Source organism: Stenella coeruleoalba (assembly GCF_951394435.1).
Source record: "Stenella coeruleoalba genome assembly, chromosome: 6".
Taxonomy (NCBI): domain Eukaryota; kingdom Metazoa; phylum Chordata; class Mammalia; order Artiodactyla; family Delphinidae; genus Stenella; species Stenella coeruleoalba.
This window is the reverse complement of record NC_137151.1, coordinates 108,610,794-108,634,368: the sequence shown is the minus strand read 5'-3', so window position 1 is coordinate 108,634,368 and position 23,575 is coordinate 108,610,794. Positions and strand designations below refer to the sequence as shown.

The 23,575-nt window shown below is 48.5% G+C and overlaps 1 protein-coding gene across 7 annotated transcripts in view; it reads left to right on the top strand.

Moving 5' to 3' along the window:
- The window catches only part of TNS1 (tensin 1), a 230,782-nt gene that overhangs the window by 57,459 nt on the left and 149,748 nt on the right, over window positions 1–23,575 (top strand). Inside the window, exon 1 of one of the 7 annotated variants that reach the window (XM_079924147.1) lies at window positions 18,173–18,431. The exons of the other annotated variants lie outside the window; for them this stretch is intronic. Coding sequence (XP_079780273.1) covers window positions 18,393–18,431 — 39 coding nt within the window. The 5' untranslated portion in view covers window positions 18,173–18,392. Of the gene's footprint in view, window positions 1–18,172; window positions 18,432–23,575 lie in introns of those variants that run through there. 7 annotated transcript variants of the gene reach the window in all.

Here is a 23,575-nt window from a genome sequence, read left to right as displayed (position 1 = left end):
CAGAAGATGGCTCCTTGCTGTACAGCTGCCTCCTGTGTGGACGCAGAGAGATGACAAAGATGGCTTCTGGGAGGCGTACTCTGCTTGGCAGTTCTCACATACGCTGGGGGCTCAGAATACACCAGGCTGCAGCAGCCCTGCTCTGCCCAGCCAATGAGGCTAACCCGGAGGGGAGAGGTGGCGTGGCAGGGCAGTGGCCAGACAGACAAATGGGGCTTTTTATAGGATTTTCCTCTATAGGAAACGGTACCCACTGGGGGTGTGAGCTCCACCCACCTGGCAAGTCTCTCCCCTAAAACTACAGATCTTGCTAATGCCCTGCCTTTTCCTCCTGCCGGGAAAGGGTGATGTGAGCCCCAGACCACACAGCAGAGCTCTGTACCCTGGATTTTATAACCAGATCAACTTGGAGATCATCTCATCCATCCCCCTGCCTCTAGAAGGGATTCATTAAACCAATGTTTTTTGAGCTCTTTCCGTATGCCAGACACTGTTGTAGGTGAACAAGACAGAGAAGGCCTCTGCCCTCATGGGACTGACATTCTCACAGGGGAGACGGACCATAAATAGGCAAACAAGTTATGAGGGCATCGAGCTAGAGCGGGGGTTAGAGAATGATTAGGCTGAGTGGCCCAGGACAACTCCTCCAAGGAAGTATTGTGTGCGAGGAGACTCCAGTGATGTTACATGATGATTCGAGAGATGGAAAGAGCCAGTGCACCCGAGGTGAGGTGAGCTTGTCACGCTTGGAAGAAGGCCGTGTGGCTGGAGAGGAGTGAGCACTGGCGGGTCCTAAGCGTGAGGCATGATCTGATCTCCACTTGGAGAAGGCCACTCTGACCTTGAGCAGGTAGAAGTGTAGGAGCGGGCAGGTGGGTCAGGAGGCAGCTGATGTCCAGGTGAGAGACGCTGGCGGCTTAGTCCATGGCGCTTGCCAGAAAGATGGTGAGAAGGGACCAGGCCTGGGATGCATTCTGGGGTAGAGCCCAGAGCCTGGCTGTGGATGGGATGGGATGTTGGGTGTGAGAGTGAGAATGGGCTCAAGGATAACTCCCACGTTTTTGGCCAGAGTCACCGGGTACACGTGGTTCTGTTTACTGAGGTAGATGAAGAGTGTGGGAAATTTCTGGGGAAGAGGGTGCCAGGACTTCTGCTTTGCTTGGTCTCTTATTTCACAGTTCTTTTCCCACACACTGGGGATTTCTTGCTGGTATTGATCCTCTCCTGTCCTCTCAAATTCAGCTCGCTCTGGCCACCCCTCTGGTAAGTGGCTGGTTCTAGATGCCTAAACATGCCTCCTTCTAGACTGTTGCTGCCTCATGAACCCATGGCTCTGAGAGGGGCTCTATGATTTATACGCTACAATACGATGTAACAAACTACCCCCAAATTTAGTAACTTAAAGCAGCAACACACAGTTTCTGTGCGTCAGAAATTTGGGAGTGGCTTAGCTGGCCGGTTCTGGGCTGGGGTCTCTCGTGGGGTGGCAGTCAGGATGTCAGGTGGGGCTAATGTCATCTGAAGGCCTGACGGGCTGGGGGATCTCCTTCTAAGGTGGTTCATTCACGTGGCTAGCAAGTTGGGGCTGGCTTTTGGCGGGAGGTGTCAGTTTCTTGACACACAGCCATCTCCATAGGACTGCTTGAGTGTCCTCATAACATGGCGCCTGGCTGCCTCCAAGTGAGTGATTCAAGAAAGAGCGAGGCAGAAGCCCCATGGCTTTTATAGCCTGGCCTTGGAAGACAAACAGTATTTCTACAATATGCTGTTCGTCACCCAAGTCAGCCCCATTGAGTGTGGGAGGGGCCTATAAAGACATGAATACCTGGAGGCGAGAATCACTGGGACCATTTGGAGGCTGACGACCACAGAGTTCCAGGGAGAGAGCAAAACTGATCGACCACAGAGTTCCAGGGAGAGAGCAAAACTGATCGGGCTCTCGGGAGGTCTCGAGAGCGGTGGGAAGGGCAGGGGCATGGGAATCAGACGTACCTGGGTTTGAACTCTACCCTGCTGCCTTCCAGCTGTGTCAGCTGGGTTATAGAGGATTAAATGCACATTGACACGTAGTAGGCATCTTCTTTCTTGGAACCATAGGTGAAACTAGAAAGGAGCCCAGATATTCTGTGCCTCGTTCTTTGCCACTTGGACCTGCTTGAGAGAAAATGCTCAGTGCTGGTAGAGGAGGGCCCTTAGTGCTCAGCTCAGAGCAGATGTTAAATACATGTTCATTGCACTTGGGACTGTTGAGAGGTACGTTGCGCCCTCGGCTTCTAGAACAGGGCCTGGCCTGTAGTAGAGGTTCCAGTGAAGAAGTAAAGGAGTGGAATAAAGGAATGTTGAGAAACAAGAAGTTCCTATATAGGGAGAGGCTGAGGGGGTGGATGAGAGCAGGAAAGAAGGAGCAGAAAAACCATTTAAAAATTCTCCTTCAAAAAGTTCTCCTACCTCCTAACACAAAGATGCTCCATATAGGGAATTCCCTGGCAGTTCAGTGGTTAGGACTCGGCGCTTTCACTGCCGTGCGCCCGGGTTCAATCCCTGGTCAAGGAACTAAGATCCCCAAAGCCGCATGGTGTGGCCAAAAAAAAGAAAAAAAAAGATGCTCCCAAATAATAAATATAGGTGTTTACACTGTCTAGTTGGGGTGTAACTCACATACCGCCAAGTATACAAATTGATAGATTTGTACATATATATGAACCAGATCAAGATCTAGAACATTTCCGGCACTCCAGAAGCAGCCTTTTTGCTCCCCTCCAACCAATATCCCCCAAAGGTAATTGCTAGTCTTACTTATACCATCAGAGATTAGTTTTGCCTGTTTATGAACTTCATATAAATTGAATCATGCAGTATGTTTACTTTTGTGTCTGGCTTATTTCACTTAGCGTTATCTCTGGGAGGCTCATCTGTGTTCTGGTGGGTTGCAGGGGTTCCTTCTTTTTTTATTGCTGTGTTGTATTCCAGTATGTGAATAAACCCCAATTTATTTATCTATTCCACTGATGATTGCCATTTGGGTTATCTCCAGTTTGGGGCTACTGTGAGCAGACTGGCTGTGAACATTTAATCACCTGTGTCTACACTGAACTTTGTAATACACAAAACATTTTCCCTGACCTTCTCAGTCCTGGGAGGTGGGCAGGGCTCCTGGGAGTCCCATTTTAGAGACCCAATGTTGACGCCCAGGGACGGTAACCAACTTGGCTAAGGGCACCTTAGTGCCGTGGCTTTCTGGCACTGCCCTGGGATAAATGGTGGGGAGCAGGTGAGAAGGGAGGTGAGTCTGAGAGCAAGCCGGAGAAACAGAGACAAATAGAGAGAAGGGGCTGGTACAGGCACTGGCAACTCAGCGTAGTTCATGGGAGCCCCACTCTCCAGCTGTCCCCCTAAATCTCTTGAAGGGAGCAAATTCTAAGCCTCCCTTAGTCCCCACCCTTAAGTCTCATAGGGGTCCTTATCTGTCCCCAATTGTTTCTCCTATTGAGGATTTAAAATGAATGGCCCAGGATTTGTCTTCCACTTTTATCTGAGCATGTGCACAGTGTGTATATACACAGCAGATTTTCTTCTGTTTTGCTTTTCTCCTCGCTTGCCTGCTATAGGGTTCTACAACCTCCAGATACATCTTATTCATTTGTGTATTTATTTATTACTTTAAAGGAGACTTTACATTTTAGGCTGGCTTTCGATTTACAGAAAATTTGCAAAGATAATACAGAGAGTTCCTGCGCAGCCCACACCCAGTTTCCCCTCATCCTGATACGTGTCTGAGAAACCCTTTTTTCACTCCTGACTTGCCCCCTTGTTTGAAATAGCAGTCCCAGCTGACAAGGGCGGCTCCTTCCAGCAAAATGCTAGCTGTCTATTCCATGTCAGATAAGAGTTAGATGAAAGGACCAGGTAGATGCAGGGCAGGCAGATTGCCCAGGCCCACACCTCAGCCTCCGGGCAGCCCCTTGTCACCTCGCTTCCTTTAGTTCTCCTGCCCTCTTCCCAGCCCTGGCGCCTCCCTGCCCTCAGCACCGGGAGGGGGGAGGGGTGAGGGGGGGTGAAGGGGGGAGGCTGCAGCAATGAGTTGGTCTCCTCCCCTGTACCAGAGGGGTTTAAATCCCATCCTTTAAGCTTGAAAGGAAAGGAAATCCCATAATTAACCCCCATCTTTCAGTCACATTATACATCACTCTCCCACTCTCTCATAAACACACCTGCAGCCTCCCTTCACAATTGTGTTGGAGGCCTGTTGTATTCTCCTGCTACCAGGATAGCAGGGTAGTGGGAGGAGGTTCATGGTTCCAAGACCCATCCGTTGCTCTGAGCCCAGTGGAGTGCTTAAGTTCTTTGGCCTTGGAGACAGACTGTTGAGTTTAAATGCTGACTACAATAATAACTGGCTGCGTGACCCTGGGCAAGGTACTTAACCTCTCTGAGCCCCAGTTTCCTCATCTGTAACACAAGGATTATAGTAGTACCTATTTTGTAGGGCTCTATGATAACCCAGCTAAAATGCCAAGCTCAAAATTAAGTGGTCAAAGTGTTGCTAATATTTATCATTTTGTATTCCTCCTACCTTCTTCTAACTCAGAAAAAGAGGGGAGATGGGAATTCCCTGGCGGTCCAGTGGTTAGGACTCCACGCTTCCACTGCAGGGGGCATGGGTTCAATCCCTGGCTGGGGAACTTAGATCCCACATGCCATGCTGGGCCACACGGTGCCGCCAAAAACCCCCAAAACAAAACAAAACAAAACATGGTGGGGAAAAATCTGAACTGAGAGACCAGCCAAGCTTGCTAAGGGCACTGGTGTCAAGCAAGATGATGCTTGCATGTGTTTTGCTTCTCTTCTCCCTCTCCACTATCAAGGAAGAATGAGGAAACAGATGGAGGTGAATATAATGTGTCTTTTGCTGTTTGCTTGCCTCAGGGCACCTGAGATCTGTAGCAGTGGTTCCAGACCTTGTCTGTGCATTAGAATCACTAGGGTGCTTTAAAGATAATGATGCCTGGGTCCCCCTCCCCAGGGATTCTGATCTAATTGGTTTGGGGCATGACCTGGGCATTGGGATTTTTGAAAGTGGCAACCATAGGTGGGAGTGTAAAATGGCACAACCGTTCTGGAAAGCAGTTTGACCATTCCTTATACAGTTAAACATACACTTGCCTTATGACCCAGCAATTCTGCTCCAAGGTATCTACCCAAGAGAAATGGAAACATGTCCGCTGAAAGGCTTGCCCATAAATTCATACCAGCTTTATTCACAATAGCTATGAATTCACAATTCACAAACTGGAAAAACCCAGATAGTCAACAGCAGGTGAAAGGACAAACTGTGTCATAAAGGTCCAGTGGAATACTACGTGGTGATAAAAACGAATGAACTATTGTTACGCACAGCATCGTGGATGAATCTCAAAAACACTGTGCTTAGTGAAAGCAGCCAGACACAAAAGAGTACATACTAGATGGTTATATTTTTATGAAATTCTTGACAAGGCAAAACTCTCCCGACAGAAAGCAGATTAGTACTTTCCTGCAGCTGGGGGATGGTGGGAAGATTGACTGCAGAAGAGTGTGAGGGAACTTTTTGGGTGATACAGATGTTCTTTATCTTGATTGTGGTGGTGGTTACCCAGAGTATGGGTTTGTCAAACTCACTGAACTATATTCTTTTTTTTTTTTTTTTTTTTTGGCGGTACGCGGACCTCTCACTGTCGTGGCCTCTCCCGTTGCGGAGCACAGGCTCCGGACGCGCAGGCTCAGCGGCCATGGCTCACGGGCCCAGCTGCTCCGCGGCATGTGGGATCTTCCCGGACCAGGACACGAACCCGTGTCCCCTGCATCGGCAGGCGGACCCTCAACCACTGCGCCACCGGGGAAGCCCACTGAACTATATTCTTAAAAGGAAGGGATACATTTATTGTATATGAATTATATGTCCATAAAGTTGATTTAAATAAAAGCTTCCCAGGTGAGTCTCCTTTGCAGCCAAATTTGAGAACCGCTGGTCTGCAGCTTCTGAAGACCCACCTCTGTCCTTGCTGTCTTGGTCAGCACCCAGCACAGTGCCAAGTGTGTAATAGTGCTTTCTGTGGTCAAGGGCCTCTCTTACTCTTTTTTAAAAAATAACAACTTTCTTGAGATGTAATTCACATACCATACAATTCACCCATTTAAAGCATACATTTCTTTTTTAAAAAAATTTACTTATTTTTGGTTGTGCCACGTCTTAGTTGCAGCTGGCAGGCTCCTTAGTTGTGGCATGGAAACTCTTAGTTGCTGCATGCATGTGGGGATCTAGTTCCCTGACCAGGGATTGAACCGGCTCCCCTGCATTGGGAGGCGAATTCTTAACCACTGCACCACCAAGGTAAAGCATACATTTCAGTGGTTTTTTGGTTCAATGTTGTGCAACCATCACCACAGTCAATGTTAGAGCATTTTATCACCTCAAAAAGAAACTCCATACACTAAAAAAAAATTATTTTATTAAGTTTAGTTGATTTACAATGTTCTGTTTATTTCTGCTGTACAGCAAAGTGATTCAGTTATACATTTATATACATTCTTTTTCATATTCTTTTCCATTATGATTTATCACAGGATATTGAGGATAGTTCCCTATGCTATACAGTAGGACCTTGTTGTTTATCCATTCTATATCTAACAATTTGCATCTGCTAACCCCAAACTCCCAGTCCATCCCTCCCCAGCCCTCTCTCGCCTTTGGCAACCACAGCTGGGTTCTCTATGTCTGTGAGTCTTTCTGTTTCGTAGATAAGTTCATTTGTGTCATACTTTAGATTCCACATATAAATGATATCATATGGTATTTGTCTTTCTCTTTCTGACTTACTTCATTTAGTATGATAATCTCTAGGTCCATCCATGTTGCTGCAACTAGCATGATTTCGTTCTTTTTTACGGTTGAGTAGTATACCACATCTTCTTTACCCGTTCATCTGTCGATGGACATTTAGGTTGTTTCCATGTCTTGGCTATGGTGAATAGTGCTGCTATGGACATGGGGGTGCATGGATCTTTCTGAATTAGAGTTTTGTCCGAATATATGCTGAGGAGTTGGGTTGCTGGATCATGTGGCAACTGTATTTTTAGTTTTTTGAGGAACCGCCATACTGTTTTCCATGGTGGCTGCACCAACTTACATTCCCACCAACAGTGTAGGAAGGTTCCCTTTTCTCCACACCCTCTCCAGCATTTAAGAAACCTCATACAGTTTAACTGTCCCTCCTCAATCCCTCTGCTTCCCGCACCCCGGCCCCAGCCCTAAGCAACACGAATCTGCTTTCTGTCTCTATGTATTTCTCTATTCTGGAGACGTCACATAAATGGAACAATAGAATGTATGTTCTTCAGGGCTGGCTTCTTTCACTTAGCATAATGTTTTCAAGGTACATCCTTTGTATGGCCTAATAATATTCTATTGTGTGGGTATACCACACTTTGTTTATCCATTTATCCGTTGATGGACATTTGGGTTGTTTCCACCTTTTGGTTATTGTGCATAATACTGCCGTGAGTATTCATGAACAAGTTTTCATGTGGACATATGTTTTCACTTCTCTTGTATCTATCTATCTATCTATCTATCTATCTATCTATCTATCTATCTATCTGTACCTATGTGTGGAATTATGGGGTCCTGTTGTAACTCTGTATTTAACTTTTTGAGGAACTGTCAGCCTGTTTTCCAAAGTAGCTTGTATTAGTTTTCTAGGTCTGCTGCAGCAAAGTAGCACAAACTGACTTCACAGAAACTTATTGTCCCACAGTTCTGGAGGCTAAAAGTCCAAAATCAAGGTGTTGGCAGGACCACGTTCCTCTGAAAGCTGTAGGGGGAACTGCACCTTGCCTCTTCTAAGATTTGAGTGGTTTGCCGGCAATCTTTGCTGTTTCTTGGATTATAGATACTTCACTTTAATCTTTTAGCTTCACATGGTATTTTCTGTGTGTGTCTTCTTATCATCTTTCCTCTGTATCTATCTGTCTCTGTGTCAAATTTTTATAAGGACACCAGTCATATTGGATTAAGGCCCACCATGATAATCACATTTTAACTTGATTACCTCCATAAAGACCCTTCTTCCATATAAGGTCACATTCTGAGGTACTGGGACTTCAACGTATCTTTTTTTGGGGAACACAATTCAACTTACAACGTAGCTGCATCATTTTGTATTCTCACCAGCAATGTATGAAGATTCTGATTTCTGTACATCCCCATCAATACTTATTTGACTTTTTGATTATGGCCATCCTGGTAGATATGAAGTGATATCTCATGGTGGCTTTGATTTGATTTCCCTGGTGACTAATGATGTTGAGTATCTTTTCATGTGCTTATTAGTCATGTGTATATCTTTTTTGGAGGAATGTCTATTCAGATTCTTTGCCTATTTAAAAAATTAGGTTATTGGGCTTCCCTGGTGGCACAGTGGTTGAGAGTCCGCCTGCCGATGCAGGGGACACGGGTTCGTGCCCCGGTCTGGGAGGATCCCACGTGCCACGGAGTGGCTGGGCCCGTGAGCCATGGCTGCTGGGCCTGCGCGTCCGGAGCCTGTGCTCCGCAACGGGAGAGGCCACAGCAGTGAGAGGCCTGTGTACCGCAAAAAAAAAAAAAAAAAAAGAAAAAAAAATTAGGTTATTTGCCTTTTTATTGTTGGGTTATAAGAGTTCTTCATATGTTCAGGATACAAGTCCCTTATCAGATATGTGATTTGAGGCGTTTTTTCCCTGTCCTGTGGGTTGTCTTTTTACTTTGCAGCACACAAGTTTTAAACTTTGATTCAGTCCAATTTATCTAATTTTTTTCTGTATGGCATATGTGCTTTTGGTGTCATAGCTAAAGTCAAATCCAAAGTCATGTTTATCCCTATGTTTTCTTCTGAGTTTTATAGTTTTGGCTGTTACCATTAGATCTTTCATCCACTTTGAGTTAGTATTTATATATGGTATGAGGTAAGGGCCCAACTGCATTCTTTTTCATGTGCCTATCCAGTTGTCCCAGAAATTTGTTGAAAAGACTACTCTTTCCTTACTGAAAACTCTTGGCAACCTTGTCAAAGATCAGTTAACCATAGATGTGAAGGTTTATTGCTGGACTCTTAATTGTATTCCATTGAGAATGGAATAAGGGTATGTCTGTCCTTACACCAGTACCGCAGTATTTTGATTACTACTGTTTTATAGTAAGTTTTGAAATTCGAAGTGTGAATCTTCCAACTTTATTCTTCTTTTTCGAGATTGGCCTATTTTGGGTCCTTTGAGTTTCCATTTGAATTTTAGGATCAACCTATCACTTTCTACAAAGCAGCTAACTGAAATTCTAATAGGGATTAAATTGAACCTGTAGAACAGTTTGGGGAGTATTGCCATCTTAACAATGTTGAGTCTTCTGATCCATGAGCATGGCATATCTTTCCATTAATTTAGATCTTCTTTAAATTCTTTTCATACTGCTTTGTAGTTTTCAGAGTATAAGTTTTACACTTTTGGGAGGCTAAATTTATTCCTAAATATTTCATTCTTTTCGTTGCTATTTTAAATAGAATTGTTTTCTTAATTTCATTTTCAGATTGTTCATTGCCAGTGTATTGTTCATTGCCAGAAATACAATTGATTTTTCTTAACATTTTTATTGGAGTATAATTGCTTTACCATGTTGTGTTAGTTTCTGCTGTATAACAAAGTGAATCAGCTATATGCATACGTATATCACCATACAATTGATTTTTGTATATTGAAGATTTATCCTGCAACCTTCATGAACTCATTTGTTAATTCCAATAGTTTAAAAATGAATTCTGTAGGATTTTCTGTATACAAGATCATCTCATCTGTGAATGGAGATAGTTTTACTTCTTCCTTTCCAAACTGAAAGCCTTTTATTTCATTTTTTTGCCGACTCATCCTGGCTAGAACCTCCTAGAACTAGAAATGACAAGAGCAGAAATCCTCACCTTGTCCTTGATCTTAGGGGAAAGCATGCAGTCTTTAACCATTACGCATGATGTTAGCTGTGGGTTTTTCATAGATGCCCTTTATTACATTAAGAACTTTTCCTTCTATTTCTAGTTTGTTGAGTGTTTTTTTTTTTTTAAGTAATATTTATTTATTTATTTAGGTTGCGCCGGGTCTTAGTTGCAGCACGCAGGATCTTTAGTTGTGGCGTGAGGGCTTCTTAGTTGTAGCACGTGGGCTTCTTAGATGCAGCATGCAGGCTCTTAGTTGCGGCATGCAGGCAGGATCTAGTTCTCCGACCAGGAATTGAACCCAGGCCCCCTGCGTTGGGAGCATGGAGTCTTACCCACTGGACCACCAGGGAAGTCCCTGTTGAATGTTTTCTAAATCAGAGTTTTGTCACATCTTTTTCTGCATCTGTTGAAATGATCGTGGTGCTTTTGTTTTTTTATTCTATTGATATGGTATATTGCAGTAGTTGAGTTTCAGCTGTTGAAACAACCTTGCATACCCGGGATAGATCCCATTTGGTCATGATGTATAATTCTTACTATTATATGTTGCTGGATTTGGTCTCTAGTATATTGTTGCATCTCTGTTCATAAGAAATATTGGTCTTTAGTTTTCTCTTTCTTATAATGTCTTTGTCTGGTTTTGATATCGAGGTAACAGTGGCCTCATAGAATGAGTGTTTGCTCCTCTTCCACTTTGTAAGTGTTTGTGAAGAGTTGATATTGATTATTCTTTAAATGTTTGGTAGAATTCACATGTGACGTCATCTGGGCCTGGGCTTTTCTCTCTGTGTAGTGTTTTGATTGCTAATTCAGTTTCTTTATTTGTTATATGTTTATTCAGATTTTCTATTTCTTCTTGAGTCAGTTTTGGTACAATGTGTCTTTCTAGGAATTTGTCCATCTCACCCTAGCTATCTAATTTATTGCCCTACAGTTGTTCATAGTGTTCCTTCATAATTTTTATTTCTGTAAGGTCGGTAGTAATATCCCCTCTTTCATTTCTGATTCAAGTAATTTACGTGGTCTCTCTTTTTTTCCTGGTCAGTCTACTAAAGGCTTATCAACTTTGTTTACCTTTTCAAAGAATGTATTTTCTCTCTGACTCGCAGGGGTTTTCATTATAATTACTTTGTTTATAGCCACTGTTTATTGAGTATCCTCTGCATGGTGGCTACTCGGACACTCATCTCATTGAATCCTTGAAAAACCACCCATGAAGCGGATATAATGGGCCACACTCTCAAATGAGAAAACTGAGGTGTGAAGTGTTTGCACCGGTCATGAAACTAGCAGGCAGCTCAGATCTGAGCATCTGGCTCCGAAGCCTGATGACTTTTCATTACTTCCTTTTCCACTTTCAGCCTCTACTCTCTGCTGCTGAGGCTCGTTTTCTGAATTCTAAGGAGAAGAGCCATGGGTCACCATTCCCCGGCATCACCTGTCAGTGGGCCTCAGCCTTGCCCGGTGAGCCCAGTAAGCATATTCCTGCCACCCTCAACTTTGGTTCGGTGGGGCTTGGCTTGGGCCCAGGGATCTGCATTACTGTCTAACACCCCCAGTGATTCTGATGCTGGGGTCCCTCGATAGCACCTGACTAACGTGTGTTTGCCCCTGGAGACCCCATTTCAACTCCACTGGGCACAGGGCCCTACGAAGCCACTGGTTCCTCCGGCTTCTGCTTCCCTGGCAGTGGGGGTCAAGGATGAGGTAGGTCTTGGGTGGGAAGCCATTTTATCTCCACTTTATAAAATATTTTGAGAAGTTGTAATAATCCTCCCTTCCCCTCAGTCTTCCTAGAGTCGTCTCTCAGAGTGCGGGGCCTTCAGGGGTTACTGAGTAGACTTGGAGTGTGTCATAAGCAGTCAGTGCACACGTGCGTGCACACCCACACCCACACCCACACCCACACCCACCTAAGGCTGGGAGAGAAAGTGACACTGAGCTGCGACTGGCTTCTCATTTTCCTGGAATGTGGCTCCCAAAAGGTCATATTTTTCAGCGTTTCTGACTCTGGGGCTGTGTAAACATCGCACGGGGGTTTGCTGCTTCTGAGAGACTGCAGGAGTTAGGAAGGGGAGGGTGGGAAGCCAGAGCAGGGAGAGAAAGGCAAATGGGAGCTGGAGAATTAGAGCCAGAGAAGGAGACAGGAGGGGGAAATCCTGGGGTCCCGCTGAAACAGGACACATGGTGAAATGTGCAGGAGGGAACAAAGGCCAGCAGTTTCCTGCTAAGAAACAGCGAGCGTGAGGGATCTGGTGAGGGCCAGGGTCTGCGGTGCAGGGAGAGGGCAGATTAGAAGTTCTGTCAGTGGCATGGGAAGGGAGGGGACTCCTGAACCCCTGGCCCATGCCAGCCTCCCTGGCTGCTTCTGGCTTTTAGCTTGAGGGTCTGCAGTGTCCACTGGAACTGGCTGAGCAGGGAGAGCGAGGGAGAGATGGGCTTCCCCTCCTGGGGCGTCTGCCTTTGCTTTAGCGAAGCTGCTGGTCCTGAGGGAAGGCGCTGAGTTGCCTCCTGAAGACCCGGCCTTCTCTCCTGCTTGGCTCTCCCTGGGGGCCAAGACTCAGTCTTGACCTTCTGAGCCTTCCAAGCCACTGGCCCCAAACCAGTGCCGGAGCCTGGCTGTCCTGGTGGAGTTGGAGCCCCTCTGGCCTTGGGCTCAGGTGGATCTTGATTCTGCCGTTTACATGAGCTGCATTATAGCGGCCAAATCATTCCACCTCTGAAACTGGTCTCCTCATCGGTGTAAAAACGCTGCCACTGATATGTCTCAGCCACCTTGCAAGGTTGGTTTGAGGATTAGAGAAAACGTAGGTAAAATCCTGTGGGCTCTTTCTCAGTAGATGATAACTCTTATTCTATTATTCTGAGACCCAAGGATAACAGACGGCTAAGTGTCCCAGAAACCCACTAGCCAGCAGGCCTGGCCAACTCCAGAAGAATGACCATGGCCCACATTCCATTACCCTCCCCGCACATTGATTTCCTCACCTGTGCTCACCTCTTGGCCTCCTGCTGTCACCTGCTGGCCCCACGTCCTCCTTTCTGCTCTGCCCCGCCCAGGACCTACGAGGCCTCTGCTCCCTCTCTCTGAGGGTTTTGGCCCCTGGCTGATGAATGACTTGGCCAATTGTTGGCAGCAGGCAGCAGGCAGGTCGGGTGGGATGTTAGCGGGGGGCCATTAGGAGGAGATGGGATTGTGTGTCCTGGGGCACAGTGAAGTACAGAGCGAGTCACACATTAACCGCCTGGCCTGTTTCCACCGGCTGGGCCTGGGCACCCAAGCGAGGGTGTCCAGGTGTCTGGGTTCAAACCAGGTTCTGTTCAAGGAAGCAGGGAAGGAAGTTCACTTGTGGGTCATGTGTGATTGGAGGAGCAGCAGAAAAGCTCCAGTGCCCTTTCCTGCACTCCGAAAATCACACTGGCTTGAATTCCACCATTAGTCTCTGGCTTACAAAGATCCTCTATGCCTGCACGGACAGGATCATTTAATCTAATCCTCACAACAGCACTAAAAGATAGGCATTAATATAATCCCTCAGGGCACAGAGGAGGAAACAGGCTGAGGTGGTTGAGCAGGGTGCTCACACAGCCAGGAAGGTGGTAGAACGGGGACCCAGGCGTTGAACCCAGACTCAGGGAGAGGCTCCAGGAGAGCGTCTGACCTGGAGGTGGTGTGGTGAGAATCCCGAGCCCGCTTCTGACTTTCCTTCTTCAATGCTCACTAACTTTGTAAGCTGTTTAGTCTGTTTGTGACTTGGGTTCCTGATCTCTAAAAGTCATAAAAATAGTCCCTGCCTCCTAAGATTATTGTGAGAACTAAATGAGTGAATGCATGCTTAGAGTAATAGATAAATACCAGCAATTATTATCATGGCTCCCCTGTGAATGGGGTCCTAGGACAGAGGCTGCAGTCAGGCTGGGTGGAGGAAGTTCTGCTTTACTAAGCTTGCCTGGACCTCTAGGGAAGACAGTTGGAATGGTCCGCCCTGGATTGGGCTGTCTGGTGAGATGGTGAGCTCTCAGCAGCCGTCTTGCATTGTGGGGAGGAGGTTGGACTGAGGGCAGTGAAGGTCTCTTTTGTGCTAAGACTTGGGAGCTTGGGAGTCAGAGCTGGATTGGTTTCCTGCTTTCCTTGCTTATAACTGAATGGCCTTGGACCGTTTTCTTTTCTTTCTTTCTTTCTTTTTTTTACATTTTATTTATTTTTTGGCTGCACCGTGTGTTAGTTGCGGCACGCGGGATCTTTGTTGAGCCATGTGGGATCTCTCACTGCAGTGCGCGGGCTTCTCTCTAGTGGTGGCATGTGGGTTTTCTCTTCTCTAGTTGTGGCACGCCGGCTCCAGGGTGCGTGGGCTCTGTAGCTTGTGGCACGTGGCCTCTCTAGTTGAGGTGCGAGAGCTCAGTAGTTGTGGCCCGCAGGCTTGGTTGCCCCATGGCATGTGGGATCTTAGTTGCCTGACTAGGGATCGAACCTGCGTCCCCTGCATTGGCAGGCGGATTCTTTACCACTGGACCACCAGGGAAGTCCCCCTTGGACGGTTTCTGAAGTGCCCCGATTCTCAGTTTCTCATCTATAAACTGGGGTTATGAAGACCTTCCTGCAGGGTTGTGGTGAAGATTAAATTAGCTAGATGTGGAGAGTGCTTTTCAGCTGCTGGTGCACAGTAGCCAGAGGTTTGTGACAGCTGTGGTTGTGGTGGTGGCATCGTGGTTATTATCATTAGACGCCAAGTGTGGCTCTCTCCAGGTGATGATCCCAGAGCTGGAATACCCGTGTGTTCCACCTCGGCCAGGTCTGTTTGCTTTGCTCCCTGAGCAGTCTTCCTTCTTCCTCCTCTGCCCCCTTAGTTTGAGCATCTCTCATCTGATTCTCAGGAGTCTGGGGACCTTCTCAGGTTCAATCCGTCTTCCCTTCCAAGGACTTAATTTTTTAACAGTCCTCTGCTCTCATTCTGACCCCTAATCTGTGTCTTCTTCAGGACCCACTTAAATTTTTTTAAAATTTTGAGATGATTTTAAACTTCCAGAAGATTTGCAAAAATGGTACAAAGAGTACCACTATACCCTTTTCTCATTTTTTGTGAATGTTGACATCTTCTGGAACTGTTGCATGATTATCGAAACTAGGAAATTAACATTGATCTGACGCTATTAACTAATCTACAGATCTTAGTAGCATTTGGCCAGTGTTTCCGTTACTACCTCTTTTCAGATCCAGGATCCAGTTTCAGATCCCACTTTGCGTATATCTCTCACATCTCCTTAGACCCTTCCAAGCTGGGACAGTTCCTCAGTCTTGTTTTGTTTCCTTTGACTTTGGCACTTCTGAAGAGTACCGCTTAGTTATTTTGCAGAATGTCCCTCAATTTTGGTTTACTTGATTTTCCATTTCCATCATTCCTTCTACATTTATTAATTGGAATTCTACTGTAAAGAACTGTACCTTATCCCCCATTTATTTATTCAATTATTTATTTATGTCTCTATGGAACCTGGATATCCACTTTACTTTATAGGTTATAATCCAATGCTATCATTATTTTTCTTGGATCAAATTGACCCAGCTCTGGCCATTGGGAGTTCCTTTAAGTTGGTAGGACCCCTAGTTTTTGACCTCTCTTATTTACTCCCTGTAGCAGTTAGGGTTCTCCAGAGAAATAGAATCAATGGGATATTTATATGAAGAGAATTATTTTAGGGAATGGGCTCACACAGTTGTGAGGACTGGCAAGTCTGAAATCTATAGAGCAGGCTGGCAGACACCTCAGGTACGAGTTGGTGTTGCAGCCTTGAGGCAGAATTCCTTCTCCAAGAAACCAGTTTTTGCTCTTCAACTGATTGGATGAGGCCCATCCGTATTATCGAGAGTAATCTTGATTTCAGGTCAGTTGACTGTAGATATTAACCTATCTACCGAACACCTTCACACACGCCTGGATCGGTATTCGATTAAATCACCAGGTGTTCTAATCTAGCCAATGTGACGCACAAAGCTATCACACCCACTCATTCTATAGGAAGCATGAGAGTCATTTGGCTTTTCATATGTCAACATGGGTGGGTGGATGGAGGATACAGGCCCCCCGCCTCAGGCTGGTTTGGGATGGAAGTTTGCAATCCTGGTCCAGGCCTCTTTAGTTTCCAGATTTGACCTTTGATTATTGCTCTCCGTGAGAGCTTGGGCAAATCCTTCCTTTCTTCTGTAAAGCTCGAGAATCATTGTTCTAGAGTGGGTGGATTTAGAAGAAGGGTTTTAAGTGCCCGCTTCTGAAGCCTGAGTGAGAACATACCTACCTGCTCCCCCCTCGCCCCCCTCCCCCCTGCAAGGCTTGGCTTCTGGTACCTTCCAGGACTTGCTGCCAGCCTTCTGGGGATACACCTGGGGTATCCCCTGCTCCATCCTGGGAGAGGCTGAGGTGCTGTTAACCGCAGCTGTTCCTCTCTCTGATCTGATCACTTTGGAAGAGGGTCATCAGAGAGTCTAAAGTGGGTCAACCACAGAGCCCAGGCAGGAACTGTGGCTACGCGCACATACGAGTGTGTGCGTGCGCACATGCGCGTGTGTGTTTAATATCCTGAAGTCGGATGGGGAGTACTTAGAGATACAGGGAGACCTTCTGGGACTTGAACCTGCAAGGGGCCCACGGGTGCTGAGCAAGGCTCTGTAACTGGACAGGTTCCCCGAAGTTCTTAGACCGCTGGGGAGGCGGGGGTGAAAGGCCTGGCTTTTCCAGAACTGGGGAAGGAGATGTGGAAACTAGTGTAAAGGGACCTTCACGCAAGAGGAAAAACCTAACTATATCCCAAAGACCTGCGCTGCTGAGAGGGCCTGGGCGTTCCTCCTACCTCCCTGTTTCTTTCCATAAGGGGAAACTGAGGACTAGGGCAGTTTCAGCTTCAGTAGAAGAGTTGGTATCAGGCACAGTCACTGGGGGTAACCAGATTATTTCCTTGGTCTTCGTGGAGGACAACCTAAGAGGAAATAGGTTGATACTGTAGCTGGAAGGGATTAGTTCTAGGAGGTGCTGGTGGGAGCCCAGGAACGGGCCCCAGGGGACTGAGGGGACAGCTGGGGCCCCTTGATTGGAATCTCAAGAATAGAAATGGTTGTGTTTGGCAGGGGAGGGCTGGGCCTTCCAGCACTGGGATGTGTGTGTCTGTAGGGGGCAGGATGGTGAGCCCAGGAGAATCCTGAAGTCCCAGCCTGCCTTGCACTGACCTGGGGAATATAGCACAGGCCAGCTGGTGCCCCTTAAGACCACATCTGTTCTCGCACCACCGCTGCACCCACTGCTGTGAGCCCAGCCTCTGGGGCAGTGACAAGAGCCAGCAGATGGGACTGGTGCCAGTGAGTATCCTTGGGCCTTGAGCTGGACCAGCCTGAGCCTCAGTTTCCTCCTCTGTAAGATGGGGATCATGAAAGTAATGTCTAGCTCATCGAGTTGCTGTGGAGAGCTTTGGGGATGGTGCACCTCGTGGGGTGAATGTCCTATTCCTGGTTGGGGCGATGAGTGGGGGGCACCTTTATGTGAAGCTGGCACTCCTCCTGCCCCACACTCACTGGGCCAGTTAGGAGGGGCTGCGGGGGTCTCCCAGGACCGCGGTGCAGGAGCAGTCCCTCCCCTACAGGGAGTCCTCCTACTGCTCTCTGCAGCTGCCTCTCCCCCTCCTCCCCCACCTCCCCTCACCCAGGAGGATGATAAATGCACTGCCAGCTCCGAATAGGGCCTGACCTCAGCGGCGAGGCATCTCCCCTCGCCCCCCACCCTCCCAGCCGCCAGCCCTGCATTCCTGGAGAGGATGAGGTTGAGCCGCGGTGCTCACCCCTCCTTTGTCCTGCCGGCTGCTGCCCACCGGCCACTTCCTTCCATCCAGTCTCAGGAGAGCTTGAATGCCAAAGGGCCCAACTGTGGGCCTTGGATAGGAGAGTTAATAGCAATAATAATAATAAGAGCAGTTACCATTTATTAAGCAGTTAGGTACCAGATTGCATGCTAAGCACATTGCATGGGTCATGTCACTGAATTCTCAAGACAGCTCCGTGAGGAGGTTGCTATTATTATTCTTCCAGTTTTAGCACCGACAGGAGGAGAAGGTGGGGAGGACGGGGGACCTGTCAGAGGCTCAGAGAGGTCAAGCTGCTTGCCCCACCTCACACAGCTAGCGAATGGGTGGAGCCAGAACCCCCACTGTGCTGCAGATGGCCCAGTGGCCCCTGCCTCCCCGTCATCCCCCCTCCCCCCCCTTTCCCCCCTCCCGCCGCAGCATTAGGCTCCAGTCAGCTCGTCTGGACCCTGGACACAGGATGTGGTCCTGAGAGGAGGTGCAAGCACGGGAGACAAGACTTGCTTGGGGGACTGGAACTCCCTGGGGCATCCCAACTGCCAGGAAAGATGGATGGGGGTCTCCTGGGTGCTGAGAGCTTTGCAAAGGAAGGTTAGTGTCCCTCCTCATTCCTTCCCCAGTTCTTAGAAGCCTAACGTTAGAGACCTGGGCAAGCAGGCAGCCCTCTCCAGGGCACTACCGTAGCACCTTTGTTTTCAGGCCTATTTCAGGCTCAGATGGATAATGAAAAGATTCTTTTATTAGTATTTCCCCCGTGAACCTCACAATTTGAGAAATTATACTCACTTCCCCAGTTCTCTTAATCAAACGCATTTCGGCTACCAACTAGAAGTTCCAGGAGGCGTGGGATAACCGACCTCCCCTTACCGCGTTGGAATAATTCTGAAGCTCAGAAGTGTGATGTTTTGAAATGATGACCAAGGCTCACAGTCTTCCATTACTACCATCCAGTTCCCCTAGCGGTCTAACCTCCATTCAACTTGCTGCAGTCTTTCCCTTTCTGCTACTTCTGTGTAATTAGGTGTCCAGGCACCCCAAACCTGCTGTGCAGCCCAGGCCCTCCCCCACTTCCTCTCCTTCTTTTTCCTCCCATGATCATACGGCTCTTGTCCTCCTTTCCACCTCTTTCATTGCTTTAGCTCTTGGCTGGGCCTCAGGCTCCTGCTGGGCCTGGTTACCTGCCTACCTTCAAGGTTCAGCTAGCAGCCTTGGGTGTCAGAGAGATGTGGGTTCAAATCCAGGCTTTGTTACCCCCGGCCTTGGGGCCTTGAGAAGGTCACCAATTCTCTCTGAGTCACAGTTCCCCCATCTGTAAATGGGTAAGATATTGTCAACGTCCAAGGACAGTCTGGGGATTGGAGATCCTGGAAATACGGAGCCAGGTCTGAGCTGCCCTTGGTAAACAGCAGCAGTCCATTGTCTGTCACCGGCTACGTCAGCGCCGTCCACCACCAGCAGCCTGATCCACCCTCTGTGGCTGACGTCTCCGGTGTAGCTGCGTCCCTGCAGACAAGGGTGCAGACGGGGGCTTGGGCAGATGGTGAAAGACTCCCACTGTGGGTCAGTTATCGGCTTCCCATGCAGCGGGGAGTGTGGGTGAGCTCGTTGGTTTCCCAACTGCCGTCAGGCTTGTCCTCCTTTCCCATTTTACCATATCAGTCATCACCATCCTGCACTGTTACTTCATTTTTTAAAAAAATGACTTGCTTTTTTAACCGTTTACTCATTCTAAGTGATAGAATGTATGGGCTTAATCTATGTTTTTAATTTCTTGCTAAATACAAAAGAAATTAAAGTAAAGTAGTTGAGCCATGTTTCCAAGGAAAATCATCTTGAATACCACACTTTAGGAAACATGGATCAGATGAACTTATATATATAGTTTTTCCTTTGGTCAGTTCTTTATTACGGGAGATTTGAAACGTGTACAGAAGTATAGTATGATGAACTCCTTTGTATTAATACTCCTCCTTCAAAAACTGTCAGTTTCTTGCTGTTTTTGATTCATCTGTCCCCCTTCACTTTCTTTTCTTTTTCTTTCTTTCTTTTTTTTTTTGCTGGAAGTTTTTTTAAAGCAAATCCCAGACATTATATCATTTCACTGTAAATACTTCAGTGCATATCATTAACAGATAAGGACTTTTAACTTTAACATTACCATAATACCATTATCGCAGTCAACGTAATTAATAACATTTTCTTCAGAGCAGCTAATACCTAGTCTGTGTTCAATTTTCCCTGATTATCTCCAAAATGTCTTGTTTCGGTTGGTTGGTTTGAATCAGGCAGATGGACTTGGAAACTGTGCTCTAGTCTCTCTTTCTGTTTCAGTAATAGTCATGTGTCTACGTGTATCATTGCCTCTGTCTCTTCACCAATCAACTGATGATACATGACCACCTTTTCTGATGGGTCCTTATTCTGTAGTTGCTATCTGTTTCCTCTTCCATCCATCCATCCTTTTCTCCAGCACAGATTTCCCTGCGGGCTCCCAAGTGGGGTCTCTGTCCAGCTGGTTGTGAAATCAGGAGCCCAATATCCTTCCCATTCCCAGCTTCCCTTCCCTGGCCTTGGCCTGGCTGGCCCGCTGCCTTGTGCCCAGGAAGGAGGGGGCTCTGGAGGGAGAGGAAGCCGGTGCCTCTCGGGTGAAGTTGGGCGGGGGAGGCGGGACGCCCATGGGCCCACCTCCCTCGACGCCTCATCTGATGAATACCGTGTCCCTGCGACGTCCATGTAAGTCTGCTTGGCTTGCTCGGAGCTGGCGCCAGCGGGGAGCGCCGAAGCGGGTGGCCTTGGGGGTCACGTGGCTCTGGGAAGCCTTACCAGGCGGCTGGCCTGGGGCTGGCCAGGCCCTCGTGGGAACACACCCCTGCTTTCAGCCCTGTTCCCCACTGTGGCCCCACCCCTGGGGCCCCTGCCCTCTTGCTTTCATTGCCAGCCAAGGTCCTGCCCTCTCTGAGCCTGGTCTCAAGCTTGGGCTGCTGCTCTGTTCCTTTGATCCCATCTCCCTGGGGCTGGGAAAGTCACGCCCCAGAATCCCCGGGGCCTGCGTCCTTCCTCTCCTGCCTTTGCTTCCGAGGTCTCACGGCTCAGTCCTTTGCCTCCTGAGAAGTTGAGGGGATGGGGGGACTTGGGTCCTCTTCCCAGGTTTCTCCTTGAGATCCTGGTGGGGAAGCCTCAGCCCTTCCCTGGGTCTTAGTGTTCTCATCTGAGAAATGCTCAGAATAGTGCTTCACTTCAACGAGTGGCCAAGAGGGACATTTGAGGTTTAGGGGTGTGTGTGTGTGTGTCTGTGTGTGTGCATGCATGTGCTTGTGAGCGTCTGTGGACCTGTGTGCACCCAGGCTTTAGAACTGCAGCCCTCGAACATGTGTTGGGCTACAGGTGAGAAAGATGCCTGGTATCACTGAGGCCCAACAGAACTTTCCAGCTCCTCACCCCCGTGTATGAGCGCATCTCATATTCTCCCTCTGCTGCCTCTTTCCTTCGGGTATCTCAGGTTCCACCTCCATGTCTTTGTATCTTTGTACTGTCTCTTTCCTGTCTGACTTTTCTCTTCGTGTCCATGTCACTCTCTCCCTCCTGCTGTGCCCCTCAGGACTCTGTAGGTGCATGTCATCCTCATGGTCCTGCCTTGTTCCCCAAGTCCCAGCCCTTTGTCCTGACTCCCCAACCCTTTGTCCTGACCCACAGCTGTAAAAGCCAGAGACCCTTCCCTCTTGACTCCGTGCGTGGGGGGCCCATTTGTCTCCCAAGTTTCTTCCAAAGACCTCTGTGGCTTGGGGGTTTGGAGGGCTCATGTCCTCCTGCCCTCTGTCCCAGCAACACCCCTCCTTCCCCAAGGCAGCTACAGATGCCCCAGAGCACCCCTAACGCCTGACATCTCTGTGGAGGTGTTGCCCTCATATGTGTGTTACTGAGAATCCCCCATTCCCGAGCCTGTACTGAATATGACGTTTTTCCCTGAGAAGAATGATCCCTGAGATGTCCCCGATCTGCCCAGTGGCACTGAAATTATGTGACTTAAGAGTCATCCAGGACGCAGGGTTGTTTGAGGTCCTGGAAAGAGCCCTGGCTTAGGAGATGGAAGACCTGGGTTCAAATTCTGGGTCTCTTCCTTTCCAGCTGTGGCGTCTCAGGGCACCTGCAAAATAGCAACAGTATGGGTGATGTCATCGAGTTGTGGAGAGGGTGGGGTGAGATGAGGCGCCCAAACGCCCCTTAGCAGTGGTGGTGCTGGGGGTCTGCAGTATCCTCCCCGTTGCCCAGGCTCTGCCCGGCTGGAGTACGCTCAGTACCGGAGGTGGCGTGGGGTGTGTTTGTTCAGCTTGGAGGGGCTGGAACGCAGCAAGGACAACCTGTAGTTTAGTCCACTTCTCAGGATGAACACAGACCTCCTCTCTTGCCTGCGTGGGTGGGTGTCTCTGAGGGGTCCCTGGGGAGGGGAGAGTGCCAGGTCCCTGGCCAGGGCGTCTGTGCTGGTGGCGCCGGCTCCTGGGGCACCTCCAGGATGGTGCTGCGGGTGGGTGGAATCCACAGGGGTGAGACACCGAGGCCACACGTGCCGAGGATGCTTGGGGCTGCTTATCTCTGGCCAGGAATGTGCTGTGGTATTATTAGCCGGCAGCCTTCTCGCCTTTGGAATAATCACCCCAGTGTCGTGGCAGACACCTGTCCAGCTCTGCCTGCCCAGACAGCCCTCGGGTGTCTGCACCGAACCTCCCGTGGCTGGAGCTCATGTGTGTGCCTGTGTGTGTGTATGTGTGTGTGTGTATCCATGTGTATGTGTGTGGGGCACGTGCCTGTGTGGGTGCAAGTGTGCCCGTGTATCTGTACTGTGTTTTCACGTGTGTGTGCGCAGATGTGTATGTGCACATGGGTTTAAGTGCACATGCTTGTGTGTAGTGTGTAGATACCTGTGCAGGCATATGTGCATGAGTGTGTGTATGAGTACGTGTGAGTGTGCATGATTATGTGTGTCTGTGTGTGGCCCTACCTGGGGGAAGCAGGAAGCCCTGAGGAGGCCTGGGAACAGGAGGGAAGTAACGGACAGAGGGGAGGCTGATGACCCCACCCTGCCAGGGCGTGGTGAGAGGCTGGGAGGCTGGATGGGGGCGGGGGACAGCAGGCAGATGCGCAGGGCAGGCAGGAGGGGCTGCTGGGGCTCTTGGCACTTGGGGTCTGGGCCACTCCCCTTGACTGGACTCTTCAAGGCAGCATGATAAAGAGCCTGAGGCCGGCCAGCCTGAATCCATCATTCACTAGCCTTGTGACCTTGGGCAAGTGACTTAACCTCTCCAAGCCTCAGTTTCCTCATCTGTATGATGGTGATAATAATAGTAACCTGCCCAGTAGAGTTATAGGGAGAGTGAAAAAACAGTGCCTGACACACGCACAGAGCTTGATAAGTGCTAATATATCACCATCATCATCATGACTGTGGACCCCTCTGTCTGCCCTGCATCTGGCTTTGACAGTCCCTCTCTGGCCAGGACCTCCAGGCAGAATGGGTGACCCCCGGCTCATCTCCCTCATGGCAGGGCAATGACATGGAGGCCTAGAGAGGGCACAGGAATGGTCCAGGGTCACCAGGAAGATGGGCAGAGCCATAAAGATGCAGCCCCTTGGCTCCTGGCAGCACCTTCTGCCCACAAAAGCTACCAAGGCTCTTTCTGCCTCGCTCGTATTTCTGGGTTGGCAGTGCCTTGCCAGGAAGGAGAGGTAAGGAGAGCCTG